The sequence below is a fragment of the Apium graveolens genome, chromosome 4 (genome assembly GCF_009905375.1).
Source record: "Apium graveolens cultivar Ventura chromosome 4, ASM990537v1, whole genome shotgun sequence".
In the NCBI taxonomy this organism is placed as follows: Eukaryota; Viridiplantae; Streptophyta; class Magnoliopsida; order Apiales; family Apiaceae; genus Apium; species Apium graveolens.
Window position 1 is genome coordinate 255,842,341 of NC_133650.1, and position 21,114 is coordinate 255,863,454.

Here is a 21,114-nt window from a genome sequence, read left to right on the forward strand (position 1 = left end):
GTTACTTGACACGTATTGCTTTTCAAACCTGTTGCTATCAAATCTTGTTTATGTTTCAATCTCAGTCTGTAACCACCTCTTGAGTTGAATCTGTAAGAGTCTCTGCTTCAGAATAGATAGGCTTAATCCTTGGATATAGCTTATGTACTCCTTGTGAATCTGAAATCAGTAACTCATACATTTTGTCCTGAGGTTCCAACTTTATTGCATGTAACTGAGATGTTTGTTTATCTCCACTATTCTCTCTGACCTCCACAATTCCTGCATGTATGATCTCATTGATTCCCGGATAAATATAGCATTGGTACAAACCACTGTGTGACTATATTATCTGGAATCATAAAGTTGTCTTAAAATCTTCGAGAAAAATTGTACCCGTAGAAATTTCATTCAATTCCTGCGCCTGAAAACCCAGTGGTATCCTATTGAGTAAGCCTTTGAGGAAGTTCCACAATTTTCGTCTGTAGGTCTTGAAATCAGTTCCATTGGATTAAGAAAATCATTATTATATCTACCGTATATGGGAATTTTCCGTCTGAATAGCACATGGTCTTCATTTTCTTCGAAAGATTAAAATCCACTTTAAAAGCCCGGAGAAATCCTGAGTCTACCAATCCTTGAGTACCCTTAATTTAATATTTAAGAAAAAATAAATTTCCAGTATTTTTAATTTTCTTAGAAAATAAATTAATCAAAAATAAATATTTACATAAAATTTAATTTTCAAGAATTTTGAATTTTCTTAAAAATTAAATAAAATGTAAATTATTATTTAGGAAAAATTTAAATTTAAGAATTTTAAATTTTATGGAAAAATAAATAAATCAGAAATAATAATTATGGGGTTACAGAAATTAAGTACTAAGTGGTGACTCAGGCAGCTCCTATGGCGATCAGATACAAGGGAGTAATAGAATAGCTGTGGTCGCAATAGAATTTATTATCCTCCTTTTATTTCTCTTTTGTGGTGACTACAGGGTGAACCAAACACAATTTTTTTCGTTCATCCTTCTATGGCGACTACTAATATGTGGCGACCAGATAAAGCATGTTTTCCCCGCACGTGCATCTCTCAGATGGCAATTGGACTGTAGGCGAGTGTGGCGCACTTGCGCGTGGAAGGCAACACAGTGGTTGTTCAACAATTGGCAACGCGCGTGTGTTGCAGGCGCTGTTTCTTTTATTTACATTTCGCGCATGTACACAGAGCTGCTAGACTTGTACTTAAGCAAACAAAATGAACTTACAAAGGCATCCAATATAAACAACAAACTGGAGGTGATCAATTGGCAGCCTAAATAACTAAAAAGAAGCGAAATATTAATTTAAATTAAAAAAATTATTCACTAAAATTTAAAAAATAAATTTATTTAATTAAAATTTATAAAATAAATATATTTAAATTAAGTTCATAAAATAAACTTCCTCAAGTTTAAATAATAAACTTATTTAAATTAAATTTATAAAATAATTTTACTAAATCAAATTTACAAAATAAATTTATGTAAATTCAAATTAATAAAATAAATTAATTTAAGAATCCTGATTCGTGTATCAATCAGTCTGCTCTGATACCAATTGTTAGGTCCCGAATTATCGTAGAAGGGGGGGTTTAATACGATAATCACTAAATTAAAAATTATTTCGAATCTTTAGAGGATAAAATTTTTAGTGCTCGGTTAGTGGTTTCGTGTTCTTGAGAGGAATAGTGTTTGGAACGATAAAAACGAGGAACACAAGATATTCGGGGAAATATATATTCGTATATAAATCCTCGAGTGGTGTTGCTACACTTCGGTAAATAAATTAATCGGCTACAATCTAAGAACAATAAAGTTCCTAGCTTCTACAAAGATTTACAAATCAAATCCTATACAATAATCTAGCTTTTGTTTGTATTAGGATTTAATTACCGGGTAACGATTATAATGCCCCTAAGAATATACAAGAGTTAAATCGGGCATTATAATATTACTCCGGTGAGAAGTTAAATGGATAAACAAAAAGCTTGAACTTCTCTGTAAATCAATGCTACCATTTTCACTTCTCTTTTGGGAGAGAAGATGAACAGAAAAAAAAATGAATGGCTCAATCCTTCTGCTGCAAAGTGTAGACTTTATCAATAAAATGTGTGGTTGAGGATTGAAGAGCTTCTGTGGTGACAACTTTATTAAAACCTCTGTGGCGACAGGAGTACAGGAGGCCTTAATATTCATGCTTGACTCTATGGCGACAAGAGTGTGTGGCGACAAGGAAAACTAGTACAAGCAAATGTACTTGAACAAAACTTAGCAAATGTGCACGTTTCTTTATTTTCATTTTTGTTTTCCTTTTTTTGTTTTTCTTTTTTATTTTTCTTTTTGCTTTTTCTTTTTGATTTTCTTTCCTTTTTTTCTTTTTTTTTATTTCCTTTTTCTTTTTGCTTGTTTTTCTATTTTCTTTTTCCTGTGAGCTGTTGACGCCTAGTGCAACTGGTCTGGTTCACAGACGACTGATGTGTAAAATTATAATACCGCAAGTGCACTGTGTCTGTTGTTAGCAGAAACTAGCAAGTACGGGTCGAGTCCACAAGGAGACAAGTCTCAAGAATTTTAAATTAATTATTGTAAATTGTTCCTATAGTGACAACGATTGTTGAGAATTTTCTATAACTAAATATGGCGCCCCAAAACCCGGGGTCAGGAGTCTCGGAAGCCATGCCATCTAAACTCACACAACTCACACTACAATATGTAAATACTCACGCTTCACGACCCCACACTTATCACACACACTTACAGGTTATTGTCTTGGAAATGAACCATCATAACTAGAGTAATTGTCAACCATCAAGTGATATTTATTACAACCCAAAAGTAATTAATCTTACCGGGGAGTAACCTTTAAGTAAGGCTAGTCTGCCGGCCAAATATACGTTTCTTGTTTCTTACCTTACATAAGTCATACTTATAAATAAGCCAAACTATAAACAACTGAAAACTAATCCAACTTATTCTGACTACCTGTGGTACAACACCAAATAATCTACGGAACAGCTGGCCATTTCCTACCCGTTTCCTGGTTGTGGTTCTCATGGCAGGCATCTTGATTCACTGTTGTGTTGTGTCAATTTAAGATAACAAGTGTGAGCTATAATGCCCAGCATAATACTGTACAGTATGAAAATGACTGTATGATAACATCATATATGATAATTATGTTTTATACGAAAATAGTTTTCCTTGGTGATACACACCTTCTTATGAAAATAATTCTTTAAGGGATTTTAATATCCTGCGAATACCTTAATAGTAATCCCAGCACCTAGGCTTGGGTTATGGTATTGCATTTCAATTCCAATTGGAAGAATTATGACATTTGTTGGAGCCACCGTATACGATGATCAGTCGTAATACGATAATAGCAACCTTTTCTACTAGTAGAAGGACGACACCTTCGTATCCCGGTTATCACCCTTGCCGCATTCGGGCTACGTGTCCCATTTCCGGGTATACACACACTTCACAAGTTACTGAGTACACTGAGTACCTTCGCCTGCGGTACCTTTGGTAGTCCATCTAGCATACATAGTACCAGAGTCTACCCCTCCCTTGTCCTTTAAAAGAATTCTATCAATCTCGAGAACTCGAACCACATCGAAGTTCCCCAAGCGTTTTGCTTGTTGATAGAAATAGTTTATCTCTCTAAGATATAAGTATATATATGTATATACGTACTTCCGAGAATTTCGGAGGAAGTACTAAGGATGTGAGTTGACCGTTGTCAACAGATAATAAATAAGGGGGGAAATTTCTTCTTGAAACTATATTCAACATATTAAATAAGTCGGGATAATATTCACCGACGATCTGAAATTATTCGAATGATATTCTGAAATCAGAAAGTATATTTTAAATAAGGATATATGATTTTTAAATCAATAATAAACCCTTTAAGAATAATAATTAATTAAATGATAATCGATAAATAATTAAACCTCGAATGAGTTTACTCTCTAAAAAAATATTTAAAATAATAATCCTCAACTAGTTTGTGTCTACATAATTAATTAATCTATAATGATTAATCGGTTTTGAAATAATTAATCATTGGAGTATACTACTCCCATAATAAGGAATAAGTATATAGTATTTATTATTCGAACAATAAAATATAGTTGAGGGAATATGATCGTTGGGAAATCGTTTTAATAAAAGTTCGAGGTGTTTTAATGTTTCGTAACTGGATGATGAGTCCCTTTAAAAACGTACTACTATGGACTTATAACCGTCCTATAATATCACCGGAAATGATTTCCAGAATTTATCTTAAATCCCGACCGATTCTCGGTCTTATATAATATGTCACTCTTAAAGCGAAATAACATTTCACGATATATACTTTATCGTACAACATCGCTATATTATGCGAAATTTAACAATTATGTATCATGGCAAGTATGGTATTTATGCAATGATAGTAAAACAATCCTTTCACAACACAACTGTAATAAAAAATGGAGTTGGGTTCGTAAACTTGCCTGGGTATCTCGAGGTGGAGGATGCTTTAGGTTCCGCTCGGAAATCTATAACCATAACACAATTTATTTCGTTAGGTCCCGTTCTAATTTACGGAAACTCGCACTCATGCGCTATTTATTATGCACCCTCTCAACTTATACTACCCTTATCATTCCTTTAAGTCATATTCACATTATGGTCACTTCATTTTCCTAAGTATATTAGGTTCATTCTTATTATCGCCGTCGGCTCCACTTATGGATTCTTACGGTTTCTACTCGCGCGGACTCGGCTCCGACATTTTTATAAAATTGGGAAATCATTACACTTGAAATTTTTATGTCAGTTAGGAAACTCAATATGTTACTCCCTGTAAAAATTTCATGATTTATTGAAACATTTAAGTCTATCCTTTATATTTTCAAAGTTCGTAATTCGTAGCAGTTTTTGTCGCGTAAATCACTTTTAGTAAAACGACCATAACTTTTGATCCGTAAATCGGAATCAAGCGATTCAAGCACCTAAACGATCTTTATAACATTTTCTATCCTAAAAAGGGTTATTTTTCAAGAATCTACAGTTTATAACTTCGGGACTTTCTGCAGAAACTTAAAGTTACGATTTGTTGGTTTTAACGAAGTTACGTTTACGATCGGGGTTTCGTTTACGCCCTAACTCTTAACACAACCACCAACAATCATAATATCATCATCAACACACAAACTTCTCTTAAGAACATAATATTCTTGAGGCAACAACAACCAACCTTAAATCTACTTAACTTAATCATCAAGATTTCATCAATAACACTCATTACACTAGGTTTACTACCACATACTAAATGGATCTTAAAAATGAATCTTAAATAAAGTTGGGCTAAATATTTTTACCTTTCTTGAAATCTTGAGATGTGTTCTTGATGATGGTGGAGTCTTGGAAGTTCTTGGTATGATTTTTAGAATTAAAACCACCATTGAAATCAAGAAACCAAAGAGAGGTTACTATTCACACTATTCACTAGTGAGTTTCTTGAATTTATTCTACCAATCAAACCTTGATAAAAAGAGATAAAAGAATTTTTTTACCTTAGTTTAGTTGCTAGGAGGCTAGAGAATTAATTGGGTGATTTTACAAGAGCTAGAACTTGGAAATTTGAATTTGATTTCTTCCCCTTTTGCATTAGGGCCGAATGGACGCATCAAGGGGGGTATTTATACTCCTCTTGGTTGCTTAGCTTGGTTTGTTTGCTAGGTTGTTTCTAGGAAGGTGAGGTGATATCTTTGCAATTGATTTTATTCTCCTAGTATAGCATTCTAGGTTGATTCTTGGTTGCAAATCTTAGGGATAAATCTTTGTAGCTTACTAGGTTACAAGCTAAACTACAAGGTTAGCTTCCTTAGCACACTATTTTGCTAGCTAGCTTGATCATCCTATGGTTAGCTTACTATTTGATAAAGTAACCATGGTTACTTCCTTACCATGGTTTAGTTATTGCGTTACGTTTATTTAATCGTTTACGCGTTCGCTCGGTTACTTAAACGTTCTTCGTAATACTTACTCGTAATTGGTTTGCGAAGTAATTCCTTTCGTATTTATTCCTTATATTTTATTTATCCTACTTGAATATAAATCCGTAGGATTTTAATCTCGTAATTATATTATGATTCCCGTAATCCTCGATAAGTCGTAAATACGGTCGTTTTTCAAAGTTCGTTTTCTTCGAAAACTAATAGCGCTTACATACACTCATTTGATACGTAATATCAACTCCGAAACTCATTTTCTCATACACTACATAGTGTGGGCTCAAAAGTTTTTCCCGTCTATCAGGGTTACTATTCATTAAACGTTTTACAAGGTCTCAAAAATTCGAGTTATTACAGTCTTCCCCTGTAACAAGGATTCCGTCCCGGAATCAATTAGAAAATAAGTGGGGATATCTATTCCTCATTGCATCTTCAAGTTCCCAATTTGACTCTTCGATATTTTGATTTCTCCATAAGTTCCTAACCAGCTTCACAGTCTTGTTCCTCAGCTTTCTGGTCCATTATCATTACTGGCTGCTTGATGTAGGTCAGGTCTGGTTGTAAATCTACCTGCTCATATTCTATTACATGTTGTGCATCTACATTGTACTTCCTTAACATGGACACGTGGAACACGTTGTGCATTTTTTGCAAATTAGGAGGCAAGGCGAGCTCGTAAGCTAGAGGTCCTATTCTCCTTAAAATTTCAAAGGGTCCTATGAATCTGGGACTCAACTTCCCTTTCTTTCCAAATCTCATCACTCCTTTCCACGGAGATACCTTCAATAGCACAGAATCTCCTACTTCATATTCCCTATACTTCCTGGTCTGGTCGGCGTACTTCTTTTGTCTGTCCAGGGCTGCTACCAGTCTTTTCCTGATGAGTCCTACCATTTCTCTGGTCTGCTGGACTAACTCTGGTCCTAATATCTTGTGTTCTCCAACTTCATCCCAATACAGGGGAGAGCGACATCTTCTTCCGTAAAGAGCTTCATACGGGGGCATTCATATGCTAGCGTGATAGCTATTGTTGTAAGCAAATTCGATCAGGGGTAAGTGGTCATCCCAATTTCCTTTGAAATCAATGGCACATACTCGTAGCATATCTTCTAGGTTCTGAATAGTCCTTTCGCTTTGTCCATCAGTCTGGAGGTGGTAAGCGGTACTCATGTTTAGTCTGGTGCCTACGCATTCCTGGAAGCTTCTCCAAAATCGTGAATTAAACCTCGGGTCTCTATCTGACACTATGGCTACCGGAACGCCGTGTCTAACTACTATTTCCTTCAAGTAAATATCCACCAACCTGTCTATAGTGTATCTTTCGTTGATTGGTAGGAAATGTGTGGACTTGGTCAATCTATCTATGATAACCCGTATGTCATCATGATTGGTCTTTGTCCTTGGTAAGCCTGTCACAAAATCCATGGCTATATGCTCCCATTTCCATTCTGAAATCTCTAGGGGTCGTAATAGTCCACTAGGTCGCTGATGTTCAGCCTTCACTCTCTGGCATGTCAAGTACTTGCTGACCCACTCTGCTACTTCTCTCTTCATGTTAGTCCACCAATAATATTCCTTAAGGTCACCGTACATTTTTGTACTTCCTGGGTGGATTGAATATCTAGAGTTGTGCCCTTCGTGCAGCAGCTCATCCTTTAATTCTTGCACATTTGGAATCCAAATCCGGGACGCATACCTCATGATCCCTTTCTCATCCTTCTCGCATCTCACTTCTTCACCGGTCAAGGTTCCTCTTTCTTCATTCATCTTCTTTTCCTGACATATTCGTATCTTTTCAGCCAGCTCTGGCACTAGCTTAATCTCAAATAATCCTTCTGTTCCCTTACTGGTCATTCTCACGTCAATTTCCATCTTCTCAAATTCCTTAATCAACTCCTCCGATGTCATTATCATCTTGAGTTTTTCCTTCCTACTAAGGGCGTCAGCCACCACATTGGCTTTACTCGGGTGATACAAAATTTCATAGTCGTAGTCTTTTATCAATTCTAACCATTTCCTCTGTCTCATGTTCAGTTCCTTTTGAGTGAAAATATATTTGAGTCTTTTATGGTCAGTGTAGATCTCACATTTCTCACCGTATAGGTAGTGTCTCCAAATTTTTAGGGCAAACACTATGGTTGCTAATTCTAGATCATGCGTAGGGTATCTGCTCTCATATTCCTTCAATTGCCTAGAGGCATACGCTATAACTTTGCCGTGCTGCATCAATACACATCCTAATCCTTTAAGCGATGCGTCGATGTATATCATAAACTTTCCCTTTCCATCGGGAAGAGCGAGCATTGGTGCTGACACCAGCCTCCTTTTCAGTTCTTGAAAACTCTCCTCATATTTCTCTGTCCATACAAACTTTTATGCCTTCCGGGTAAGTCTAGTCAGTGGATCGGCTATCTTAGCAAAGTCTTGCATGAATCTTCGGTAATATCCTGCTAAACCCACAAAGCTCCTAACCTCTGTTGGGGTAGTTGGTCTTTCCCAATTGGATATCGCCTGTATTTTGGCAGGGTCAACTAAAACTCCTTTGCTACTCACCACATGTCCTAAAAACTAAACTTCTCTCAACCAAAACTCGCACTTCGAGAACTTCGCATACAATTTCTCATTCCTCAAAATTTCTAAGACTATCCTCAAATGTTCTGCGTGTTCTTGCTCTGTCTTTGAGTAGATCAAAATATCGTCTATAAAAACTATCATACATATATCCAGGTACTTTTTGAACACTTTGTTCATCAAATCCATAAAGGCTGCGGGTGCATTGGTTAACCCAAACGACATAACTAAGAACTCATAGTGTCCATACCTAGTGCGAAAAGCGGTCTTCGTTATATCTTCTGGTTTGATTTTCAATTGGTGATATCCTGTTCTTAAATCTATTTTGGAAAAATGTACAGCTCAAATCTATCTTCAATCAATGCCAATACACTGAAATCTTCCGGTAGCACTTGTATACTGAATCTTCAATATTTCTGGAACCCTGAAATTCTTTAACATTTGTTCTTCACTGAGGCATGATCATATTAATGAACTTCTTTCAGTGACCTGTAGACAGACTTCAGGCTTTCTTCTAATCTTTTGATTCTTTGTATTTGCCTTGTCTTCATTCTTCCTGATTTCTTGTGTAGACGTAGTATTATTAACATGTCATGTTCTAGTGTTGTTATCGTGTTGAGTTATCACGTAACTGTTCATACAGCTACGCAGTCTCACCAACAATAATGTAATTCAATAAACTGAATCATAAACAATATTTATCTTAAGGCATAAGGTGATTCACAACACCATGAAGGTATAACAAGGTAAACAAGAAGATTGACTTTCAATCCCGGGAAAGAATCAGAGTGCAGAGGACCAAGGGTGCAAAGGTTACAAGGAATGGTCTTCTGCTATACAAGGTATAAAGGTTCGGCTGTTAAGCGATCTCGTATCAAGGATCAGTATGTGTTAAATACGTATTTGTGGAGTAGTACGGATATGTGTGGTTCGTATCCAAGAATTCAACAATTAATGGTTTACAAGAAATCAGGCTCGCGGCTCAAGATCAATAAGAATCAGGGTTTAAGGTTAAGTACTGCAAAGTACTTGCAATATAGAATAGGAACTATGGGGAATAATTGCAACATAATGAAAAAAGTTCAAAAGTATTCGCAAGTATACTACAAGAAAGTTCAGGGACACTTGCCTTTTCAATTCGCTTTCACTTTACTAACACTTGTCAACTAGTTCCCACTCACTGACCACTTGTTTTCCCTTTCTACGTCTCACTTCCTCTGTTAGACATCACATATACTCATCAACACTACTTCTCATCTCATTATACTCGATACAAACTTCTATCTACCCTTCGTTTCACCCAAATCCGGCGTACGGATTTTTACAACAAAAATAGTCAAACAACGAACATACAATCATATTATACAGCAATTAGATCACATATAGCACATAGCACGTAATATATTTGATCAAGATAATTTTTCAAAGAAGATTCGGGGTCAAAATGATTTTCCAGGTATTTAATACGAATTTTTGAACATTTTTCGGAATTAAAATTGGACTCCGAATCATTTTATAATTAAATAATAGGGTTCGAACACCCGAATTTAACTTTAAAATAATTTTATAATAATTATCGAGCCTTGAAAATAATTTTAAATAATATTTTAAAGCTCGAAACTATTTTTTGGAATATTTAAATCAAAAACAAATAATTAAATTTAATTATTAAATCAATTAAAATTAATTAATAACTAATTAAATTAATTAATCAATTAATATTTAAATAATTGACTAATTAAATAATTAATTATCAACTAATATTATTAATTAAATAATTAAGATTTATTTTTAAATTAAAAATAATTTTCAAAAATTAAATAATGAATTTTTGGGATTTTTAAATAATTAAAACAATTTTCTGAAAATAGAAATAAGCAGAATATCGTTTTTATAATTTTTATAAATAGAAATCCAATATTTATAAAGTTTTGAAACTGCAAGGACTGAAAAGTAAATTTTGTAAAAGCAATGGGACTAAATGGCAATTTGCCACCGTCTCCGTCGAGTTCGTCGGCGGCAGCCATTGCTAGCGACTCCAGGCTCGCCGGGAAATTGCTACAGAGCCCAGAAACACACAGGAAAGTGCATATTTGTAGTACAAAGCAAGATAAACATTATTCCATAAACCAAATCATCAACCCATGCTTGAAATGACTGGAAATTGGTGAAGAACACTCGTCAGCGGTGAGCGTTCCCAGAATTCGGCGAACACAAATACGGGGTATCCAGGAATCGTTCGTTGCACATATATACCTGAATCGATCCCAAATTTAACCAGGAACACAACCCAATCATTCAAATCGTCTAATAACCCCTAATGAAAAAACACCTAATTTTCAATTGAAATTATTCAAGAACATAAACCTTAATTTATGAATCCGGAAATCAAACACACTTTTCTAAATGTTATTGAACTCGGTTTTTGACATATAATATACCAAAATGACCAGGAAGAAAAGATCTACATGATTATGCTATCAAATCATATCAAAAACATCAAGAACAAAAATTCATAATTTAATCTTTAATAAATTCGAAATAAAATAATTAAATAAGAAAAATACTTTGATTCTTGCACAAAAACAGATGATTGATTCAGAAAGAGGTTTTCGAGAGCTTCGTTTTGATATATTGCACGCCTGAATCGGAGTACGATAACACCTTCGTTTGTGCGATTGATTTTCAAGAAAACGGTATCTTGTTAGGGTTTTCTCTGGTTTTCAGTGGTTTGTACTGTCAGAATATGATTTTACGAGTAAAATGAAATAAGAAAAGGGCTATTTATATTTACGGAATATTAGTACGTTCTGGATCGTGTTGGAATGATAAATATGTTTCTTAGCCGCTAAGTAACTATAAATACGATCGTTTTGGATAAACATTATCCTGTTTTGGATAAGCATTATCCTGTTTTGGATAATTATCAAAATCGGGCTTTTATAAAACGATTTGTACGAAGATAATGTTATCGAAAAGGGTTAGCGTATCGAAAATATTGTATCGACGGATCGAAAAAGTCAAAACATGGAAAATGTCCGGAATTACCAAATTAGGTTATGAAGGAGTTTTTGGAAGAGTTTCGGGTTGTAGAAACGTAAAAACGGTTGAGATTGGACGATTCCCGGCTTTATAAAATAATTTTGTAATTATTCAGAAAATAGTTAATAAATTCATAAATTAATATAAAATCATATAATACTCTAAAAATTACCAGAAAATACCTTAATTCTCTATATTTTATTCTGGACATAATGAAATTAACATATCTAGATTTTACCACATATGAACATTCACATAACAACACCAATCATCAGATAATTCACCAAAAATCACATAAAAATCATTTATTGATAAAAATAATTACACGTCATGTCCCGGATATTACAGCAAGTGTAACGTGCGTCTATACTACCGGTGTATGCATACCAATAGGCACCACATGTACGTTCGTGGGAACGAATCATGTCGATGTCTATTCAACAACATGTACATACACTGAACTGTCCAATAACATTGTGTCCCACACGTACATGTCCAACCGATGTCTGACCTTTATAAGATATTACGACTGCGCTTTAGAGTTATGTGTTTGATGTGACCCCATCAAGTACTATGACATGTGCGTTGGGATCAACTGTCGTTTCATCACATTGTTCAATGTACTAACTTTAGTTTAATTTGGAGTTTATATATTATTACTAAATTATGAAAATCAGAGATACAACCATCTTTTAAGGATGTGTAGTAGTAAATTTAATCATGATAACTTTAAATTAGAAATAATATTTTGACTTGAGATATAATTATAAATACAACTAAAAATAACACATATTTTTTAAAAAAATATTATAAAAATATATTTTTATTTGCCAAACTACTATTTTTTTATTTTGCAAAAAATACACATTTTTTGAAACTTGATGCACTACATGCGAACTCGACGGATTTCTAAAACTCCATATAACCTCAAATACAACAACAAAAAAACTCGATGTAACTAATTGCATATTTGGTCCATTTTGGTTGCACCGTATTTTTCCAAATATTTTGAGAATACAGTAAAATCGGAAAAAAACTTGAAAAAGTTAATATTTTGGGTAATATCTTTAAAAATAATTAGTAATTCAGAAAATGTATTTTTCCTAAATATATCCGATTTCAAAAAATGGTTACTCAAAAACAAAAAAAACCCTATTTTTGTAATTAAATTGAAGACATCCGTGCGGATCCTAAAAATTCTACAAAATCCCATGGTAATCAAGGGTGAAAACGAGTCGAACAGTTGCGAACAGTAGTATACTCAAATTCGACTCGAATTTATATATACTCGTTTGGATTTGGTCCACATTCGAATCAATTTTTTTTACAATTTGCTCAGATTCTCCCCGAATTCGAATATCAATACTTATATTTGATTCGGTTCGACCCGATTAAGTACCAAATTACTCGTTTTTATATATTCAGATTCAAATTCTTTCTAAAATTATACTAAAAATTAAGAATACTCGTGTAAATAATTACAAGATTAAAATGTGATAATTTTGTAGAATATTATTTTAGTATATATTATGAACATAATTAATGAATTCGAATCGAATATCTTTAATAAATACTTATTTAAGTACTCTGAAATTATTCGAATTATTTTATATAAATATGAATGAATATCAGAATGGTAGGATTCGACTCGATAGGTTCATAGTATACGACTAATTTGATCTTATTAGTTGTTTTATAATTTTTCTCGAATAAATTTAAGTAAAATTCGAATTCACTTATTTTATATACGAATATAAATATTTATTAACAAGTCGAATTCAAATTCAAACCGAAATTCATTTTCAGCCGTAATTGTAATTTATAAAATCGTAAAGAAAATAATATGACCAAATGGAGCCGAATAAAATTCAAACAGTGCTGGAACTAGTCGAATTCACTAGGAAGATAGAGATGATCGAGACGAACCTAATCACATACTGTCGGTTAAGGTAGAATCAGACCTTTTATCGTTCCCCAGTTTTAAGGATACGATGATGGGTGATAGTAATTTGTTGGTCCAGAGCCAGACACCAAATAACATCAAGGGCAAAGAAAATACAAAGAAAAGCAATGGAAAAAAGAAGAAGAAGAAGAGAGGTGGGTCAAAGAGAAAGCTGAGTGTTGACCAATTATCAGCTCATAAATCAGTCAGTGAATGGGTTTTCTTGGGCCAATCTTCTGCTTCTTCAGCTTCATCCAATCCCTCCTTTGATGATGAATTTAGGGTTCATTTTCATCCCAACTTTTCTGATAAATTGGTGTTTGATTTGCATTCTCATTCCATTTGTAGTGATGGCTTTTTATCACCTTCCAAGCTTGTTGAAAGAGCTCATCAAAATGGGGTCGGTTTGTCAATCCCCCCTCTTTTACTTTTACTGCATTTTTGTATGTATTATGTGTGTATATTAAAAGGGTTGTTGTGTTTTGTTTAAAAGATTTGATTTTTGTGACTTTCTTGTTATTGTTATTGTTAGTACTCTTTAAAGTTTGAATCTTTAATAGATTGTTTATTTGACTGTGGAATTGTTTAGTTTTAGCTTGTTTCTAATCTCGAAATTTCAGTTTTCAAGTGTTTAATTTATTATATTTACGAGCTTACACTGAATGAGACTGAACAAGTACATAGTAACGGTTTTAGGTGATGGTCTTTCTTTTCTATTTTGGGATTGTAAATGTTTTTTAAGTTTAGACCAAGTATTCTAGGATAACTTCTCTTGGTCATCGTTTTTCTCACACTGATGTTTTGTATAGAAACTAGCAAATGCAGTTGAGTTACCTCAAGGCTAGTGAACTTTAAGTGGTTTATCAAGAAACTTAAAAAAAGGTCCATTAGTTTTGGCTCATAAACTACGAAAGGCATTCCCCAGGGAAGAAGAGAGAGGAACAATCTCCACTGGCTTAAGTAAAGATGCGTACTTTTTAACAAATCGTTTGCTTGATTAAACTGCTTAGATAATTGGTAGAGGTATGAGGCCCCTATAGATGAGAGTTGTGTTCTTTTTCAGTCAAATATACTGGAATAAGCACTTGAGTGTCCTTCTAATGAAATACAAGGAAATTTTCAACAGTCATGAATAACAGTAGCCAGGGTAAGGGCTGAGACTGGCTGAGTGGCTGAGATTTAAAAATATTAGCTCTAGTGTTTTTATTAAAAAATGATCAGTGCTCTTACTTATTCTATGACAAAGACTACATAAAGATTTAATATTTAAACCAAATGCACTAGTCTGTCTTTTGTTAACGGTCATGACCTAATAGCTAACCTGAGAATAATGAAGAATCAGGGTACGTTCAAGTTATGTCAAATAATGTGAGCCCATTGGACTGCAGGGGTTTGATGTCTCAAGGCATTTCAAAGAGAAAAAAAAATAGACACTTTACTTCAGTAATGACAAAATTCTTATCAATGACAATTAATGTAGCAAGATTTGTCTCAGATTAATGATTGTTAAGGTCAACTACATCTACCCAGGTAGATATGGGAAGAAGCCATCTATTCTGGTTGATTGTCAAAGCAGTCATTCAAGTGATCAAATGATCTCAAGTTGAATCAATGGTATGGGGTCTTATTTGCAATGCTATAGTTGATGGAGGTATCACTTCTAAGTTCATAAATTTTTTGGAAGGAAAATGTAGAAGGAAGTTAATAGCTGAACTGGCACTGCCCGGGCAAGTGGTGGTGACATGGATGGCACTTGTGAAAAAAATAATAAGAATGTCGATTTCCTTCTCATTTCTCTCTAACCATTTCCTGCGATCATAACACCAGAAGCAATTGCTGTATCAGAAGAAACTTATGGCTCCGACGATTCATCTCTTCTCTATCACCAAAAAATCTATTGTACCTTACCCCGTGCAAGGGAAATATTTTAAACGACATTGTATCTGTGTGTAAACAGTATTGATATAGTGTAAGTCAGCGCCTTACCTTATGCAACTAGCATCTGTCAGTCTTCTTTTAGTAGAATACTTGTTAAATAGACGTAAAATGATGAAATTGAGGCAGTATAATTTAATTCTGATGGCCTAGACAATAACAGTCATAGACAGGTAATTGTGTGCAGAGGAGCAATGACCATTGATGACTGGGTATTTTGTGGCTGCAAAAAATCTCTACCATTTATATACTATTAATGGTGTAATATATGTGCATGTATTTGAAATTATTACTGGTTAACTGTACCAGCATTATGCCGATCTTGTTGATGTAGTGCAATTTTTTAATTGGTCCAATATGTTCCGAACAGGTAAAAGTTCTTTCTCTGACGGATCATGATACAATGTCGGGAATACCGGAAGCCCTGGAAGCAGCTCATAAATTTGGCATAAAGATAATCCCAGGTGTTGAAATCAGCACAATTTTTTATCCAGGGTAAATTATATATTATATACTGGTTTTGGCTACTTATGTATGAAGATGCTAGTTCCCTTCCTCTCAGACTATATATATATTGATACTATGCACCGTTTTCTTTCAGAAAAACTTAGTCACACATCCCTCTTACATAGTGAAAATATTTTAGCGGTTAAACATAGATGTTAACGTGGTCGTGATACCTCTGTTTAATACGTTTCTTTGGTAAAATGACTATCCAGTGGGGAATGTGGAACAGAAGAACCTGTGCACATTCTTGCTTACTACAGTAGTTGCGGAGCGGCAAGACCTGAGAAGTTGGAGAAGTTTTTAGCTGATATAAGAGATGGACGTTACCTACGTGCGAAAAACATGGTCGCGAAGCTTAACAAGTTGAAGTTGCCTCTTAAGTTGGAGCATGTTGCAAAGATTGCAGGTAGTGGTGTTGCTCCAGGGAGGGTGCACGTTGCTCGGGCTATGGTAGAAGCAGGTCATGCCGAGAATCTGAAGCAAGCTTTTTCCCGATATCTTTATGATGGAGGACCTGCTTATTCTACGTATGTGAATAAGCTGACACTATTGTTCAGTGTCTAGCTTTTAACTTAATCTGTATGTATGTAATACAGTATTTTGCTTTACTTGTTCGTGTCCAGGGGAAGTGAACCTGATGTAGAAGAAGCAGTACAACTGATAAGCGAAACAGGTGGTGTGGCTGTGCTGGCTCATCCATGGGCATTAAAAAATCCAGTTGCTATCATCAGAAGATTGAAAGAAGCCGGTCTCCACGGGATAGAAGTTTATAGAAGAGATGGAAAATTGACAGGTACATTTATTATACTCTTTTCTTTTTTTGAAACAATACAATATACATGGTTGTCACGTCGATGAGTTGAGTCGACGGAGGGACATCTTGTCGACTAGTCGCTAGTCGACAAATTCATAATAGGTAATTAATTAATATATAATGTTATGTATCTTGTATACGTGGTTTCCCACAACAAACGTCTAAAGTTCCCATACTCATATGTATATCAATCACAAAATAGATATGGTAATTACAAAATGTCTTTTTTCCCCTTCCATGTACACACATAAATAGCTGACTATACGAATACTTAAATAGATGATCCTACATGTATATTCAGTTTCAATCAATTTATACATACATAAACACACACACATACACACAAAGATATATAAGCTGAGGTTAGCATGTTTATTGTTGCTGATGTTGAGTAGGTTTTTAAATTTTTATATTCTTTTTCATTTTAAATTTTGATTGGATTTTATAGTAGTCGACCGACTAGTCGATAAGTCGACTGATTGGTCAACCGACTATATGACAATTCGCAAGTCGACCTCTCCAATCAACTTTCTCAAATCGACTAGTCTACTAGTCGTGACTCGTGACTAGTCGAGCGCCATGACAACAATAAATAGTCTAGTAAGATATTTCTTGTCTCTCTTTTTGCCTAATATGGACAGAAGTGTTTCCTCAACATTTACTCACCTTCCCAAGTCATTATGCCAGCATTCTAGTTTTTTAGGATATCCTCGATTCCTCGTCTCTTTTTTTTGCATATCCTATAAGTTGTTAGGGGTGAATGAGTTCATCTGAGTGGAGCTAGGCTATCACGGCGCGAAACCTCGGTGCCTAGGTACCTTGGAATCGACTAGTCGACAAGTTGCCAGACTAATTGTAAAACATGGACAAGTCTTCCATACACATATATTTACTAGATTCAGTATAATATTATATAGGTAAACACTAAAAACACATCAATTTCATATTTTAAATCGTTAATAGATAGTAAGTTCAAATACCACAGGTCAAGCATGTCTAAGCAAAGAAAAACATAATTAATGAGTGAAATCAACTAATTAAACATAGTCATTCATCTCGAAATCATTAAATTCCCATCTCTTTGACTATTCTCCTCATTAAATCAGTAGGAACATTGTCTTCATCTACCGCTTCATCATCATCATCAATAGGATTATGTGGTGTCAAACTATTAGTCGACGTGATAACCTCGGACTGGAGATAATTCCTTTTTTTTGTTTAAATAATTTTTTTTTCATTTTTTATATTGGATAACTGAATATGTTTGAATTGTATCATAGAATTATGCCCGTATCTCTATTGGCAGGGTAGATAATGACCGTTCTTAATCTTTATTGCAGTGCTTGCTTATTTGAAGACTATTTCGATCTCTGTCTAACTTTAAAACCTCCTTGCCTACTCTTTTGCCTTCAGCGATGACTTTTTAAATAATTCATTTTCCATAAGCTAACATATTTAGGGGAGTAGTCTTATTTGACCTTTGTTATTATTAAAGCACGTGTAATAGTGATGCTCTTGTAGAAAGCTATTTATGCATTTGAAAATTGTTGTTTTACATGTATATATATATATCTTTGCCTGAAAATAAGTTGTGCTGCTTTCCTTAACTGTTATCAACTCATTCAATGAACAGCATACAGTGATCTAGCTGATGTTTACGATCTTTTGAAAGTTGGAGGATCTGATTTTCATGGAAGAGGCGGACAAAGTGAATCAAATCTCGGAAGTGTTAGTCTTCCGGTGGTGGCTGTGCATGAATTTCTTAAGGTGGCCCGGCCAATCTGGTGCAAAGCTATACGGGATAATCTGGAAGATTTTATCAAAGATCCCTCGGGATCTAATTTGGAAGTTTTAACAAGGCTCGGGAATATCAAGTTCTCTAAAGGGACACTATCCAACTGTAGCAGGTATGAATTGATTCAGCATTGTTTGTCTTCATGGTTGACCATTGAAGAAAGACAGAATGACGAATTTGAGGCATTGAAGTTAAAGGTCACTCAGGTTTCAATTGATCAAGGTTGGCTTGCAGACCCTTTAAGAAGTCAGTAATAAGTATTCATTAAATTCGTCATAAATTTTGTCACCCATTTTTTTTGTAACAAAACAATGACAATTTTGTAACAGTAACATAATTAGTTAATTAATTTATATTTTTGATTATTATAAATCAGGTTGGACTTGTAAGTCAGTTGAAAAAACTTCTAACCTAGGTGATGATGTTTAGATATATATAAATATGTTTATATGTAACTTATGTTTCAACTGCAGCAATCTTCCATCTGAATATTTTGCTATATAAATGATACAAATCTAGAACAGATATATCCTATATTCCTGAAACCAGTTACATGAGTTGCAGATCAATCCGCGGTGAACAATAGATCAGACACATAATTCCCCACCAGCTTTTATATACTGATCTCTCATTTGCCGAGGAGAAATCAGTCGAGTACTTCCGTTTTTAGAACAACGTGGATGATGAATCTGGGCCTCCAGCAGAGAAAACTGTAAACATCTCGTTGTATCGCTAGTGGATTTTAAGCATATTCCATTGTGGATGTTTTTTCATCCACTTCTTCATGTTCGACATTGGCTTAAAAACGCCGTAGCACTAGTTTTTGCAGCAAGTAGACATGGTAGTATTGGTAAATTATCTTGTCCAAGGTTCTGTAGCAAGTTCTTTACTTAGATCAAGTTGAGAAATACTGTTGCATAGCCATAATAAAACCAGGATGCTGCAAGTTTTAGTAACTTATGTGGAATGTTCTCATCCTAGTCTGATCTTTTTTACTTGATAAGTTCCGGTTTAAACCCTTGGTAGTGCAAATGCTTGTTGGCTTTCTTCAAGTGAGTTGTTAAGGAACCTTACTCGGGGATGCACAAAAATACACAATTATTAGTCTCGGTTGATAATCTCACCCTGTGTGAGCTTTTCCTTCACAGAAGTCAAAATACTTGCTCTGTTTCCATCTTTAAATTACTACTGTACTGTGTACTACTACTACTATTATTTACCTTAACTAGTTACCTATATGTAGGAAAATGAAACTCGAATTACAACATCAAGCAGTTTGTTGGGGCAGGCATGAATATTAATTGCTCGTCGGTGCTCTCATGAATGGCCAAGCTTGTGTTGCGTGTTATTCTTCAATTTCGCCCAACTTTATTTACCCCTTCCTTCCTTCCTTTTCAGAATGCTTATCTTTAAAGTTTGTTATATATCAGCTTCAACTTATCTTGTTTCATAAAACCCGAATCCAAACATACATTAATTATAAGAGAAATTGGTAGAGTTCCTGAAAATGTTACCGAGTTGTCGTAATGTTATTATTTGCTTTCTCATTAATAAAATGGACCCTCATGTATTAATATGAGTCATACGAATAAAATAACGTTATGTATCATTTGTGAATATTTTTGGGATACTTTTCGGGGGCATGTAGCATTGCTCTGATTATAATCATGGAAGTTGAAATATTATCGGAAGAGTGATCTACAAATTCACATTTATTTCATGCAACTCAATGTATGCATGAACTGTATTAACTTTCTTTTTACAAATTTACAAATAGTTGCATTTGTTTCATGTTACTCAGCAATATTTATTATAAAAATAAGTAACAATATTAATTATAGAATTTTGAGGTATCAGATTTCTAAAGTTATTTGATTCAAAAAACAAATTTGATTCCTAAAAAAACAAAATGATAGAATGTTGATTGGGAATGGCATACATTTGTTGATTCCAATGTCAGATATTGCTACTCATAAGCTAATCATGCTGCTGCCAGTAAGTAGACTACTTTGATATGAATTAGTGAATGTAAATACAGAAAGGCAAGTATGACTTCCGCGCTGTTTGTTCTCAGATTACTAAAGTTTTCCAGGTACATCTGTTCCTACACGAGACTTTCAGATATGTGAACACTCAAACATTGAGTCTACTGCCTATCAGTGTTATTATTATGATTAATTATTAGCGAGAAAAAAGGAGTCCGATATTGAATAGTTCATGTTAAGTCGACTTTATTCCATATTTTAAGTTTTAACCACTAATTTTTGTATTTTATTTGTAATGTCTTTCAATATGTACTGCTACAGAGAGGGACTCGCAATGCAATGGGGATTGTGTTGTACATACTCACAAGGAAAGCTCATCCACAGCTAGAGAGTTGCTATCGGATGTGCTGGAATGACATCAATGATGTTTGATGTCAAAGATATTCATCAATGTTCATATTCAATTTAGCAGGCTGTAATCTAAATGTAGTGTAGTTA

At 34.3% G+C, this 21,114-nt stretch overlaps 1 protein-coding gene across 1 annotated transcript; it reads left to right on the forward strand.

Annotated features, from left to right (window-relative positions):
- The first annotated feature begins 13,493 nt into the window (after positions 1–13,493).
- LOC141720842 (uncharacterized) lies at positions 13,494–19,003 on the forward strand. The gene is made up of 5 exons (XM_074523480.1): positions 13,494–13,980; positions 15,886–16,010; positions 16,235–16,549; positions 16,646–16,815; positions 18,470–19,003. Exons 1-5 carry the CDS (start codon positions 13,630–13,632, stop codon positions 18,883–18,885), a joined length of 1,377 nt encoding a protein of 458 aa, XP_074379581.1. The 5' UTR covers positions 13,494–13,629; the 3' UTR covers positions 18,886–19,003.
- The last annotated feature ends 2,111 nt before the right edge of the window (positions 19,004–21,114 follow it).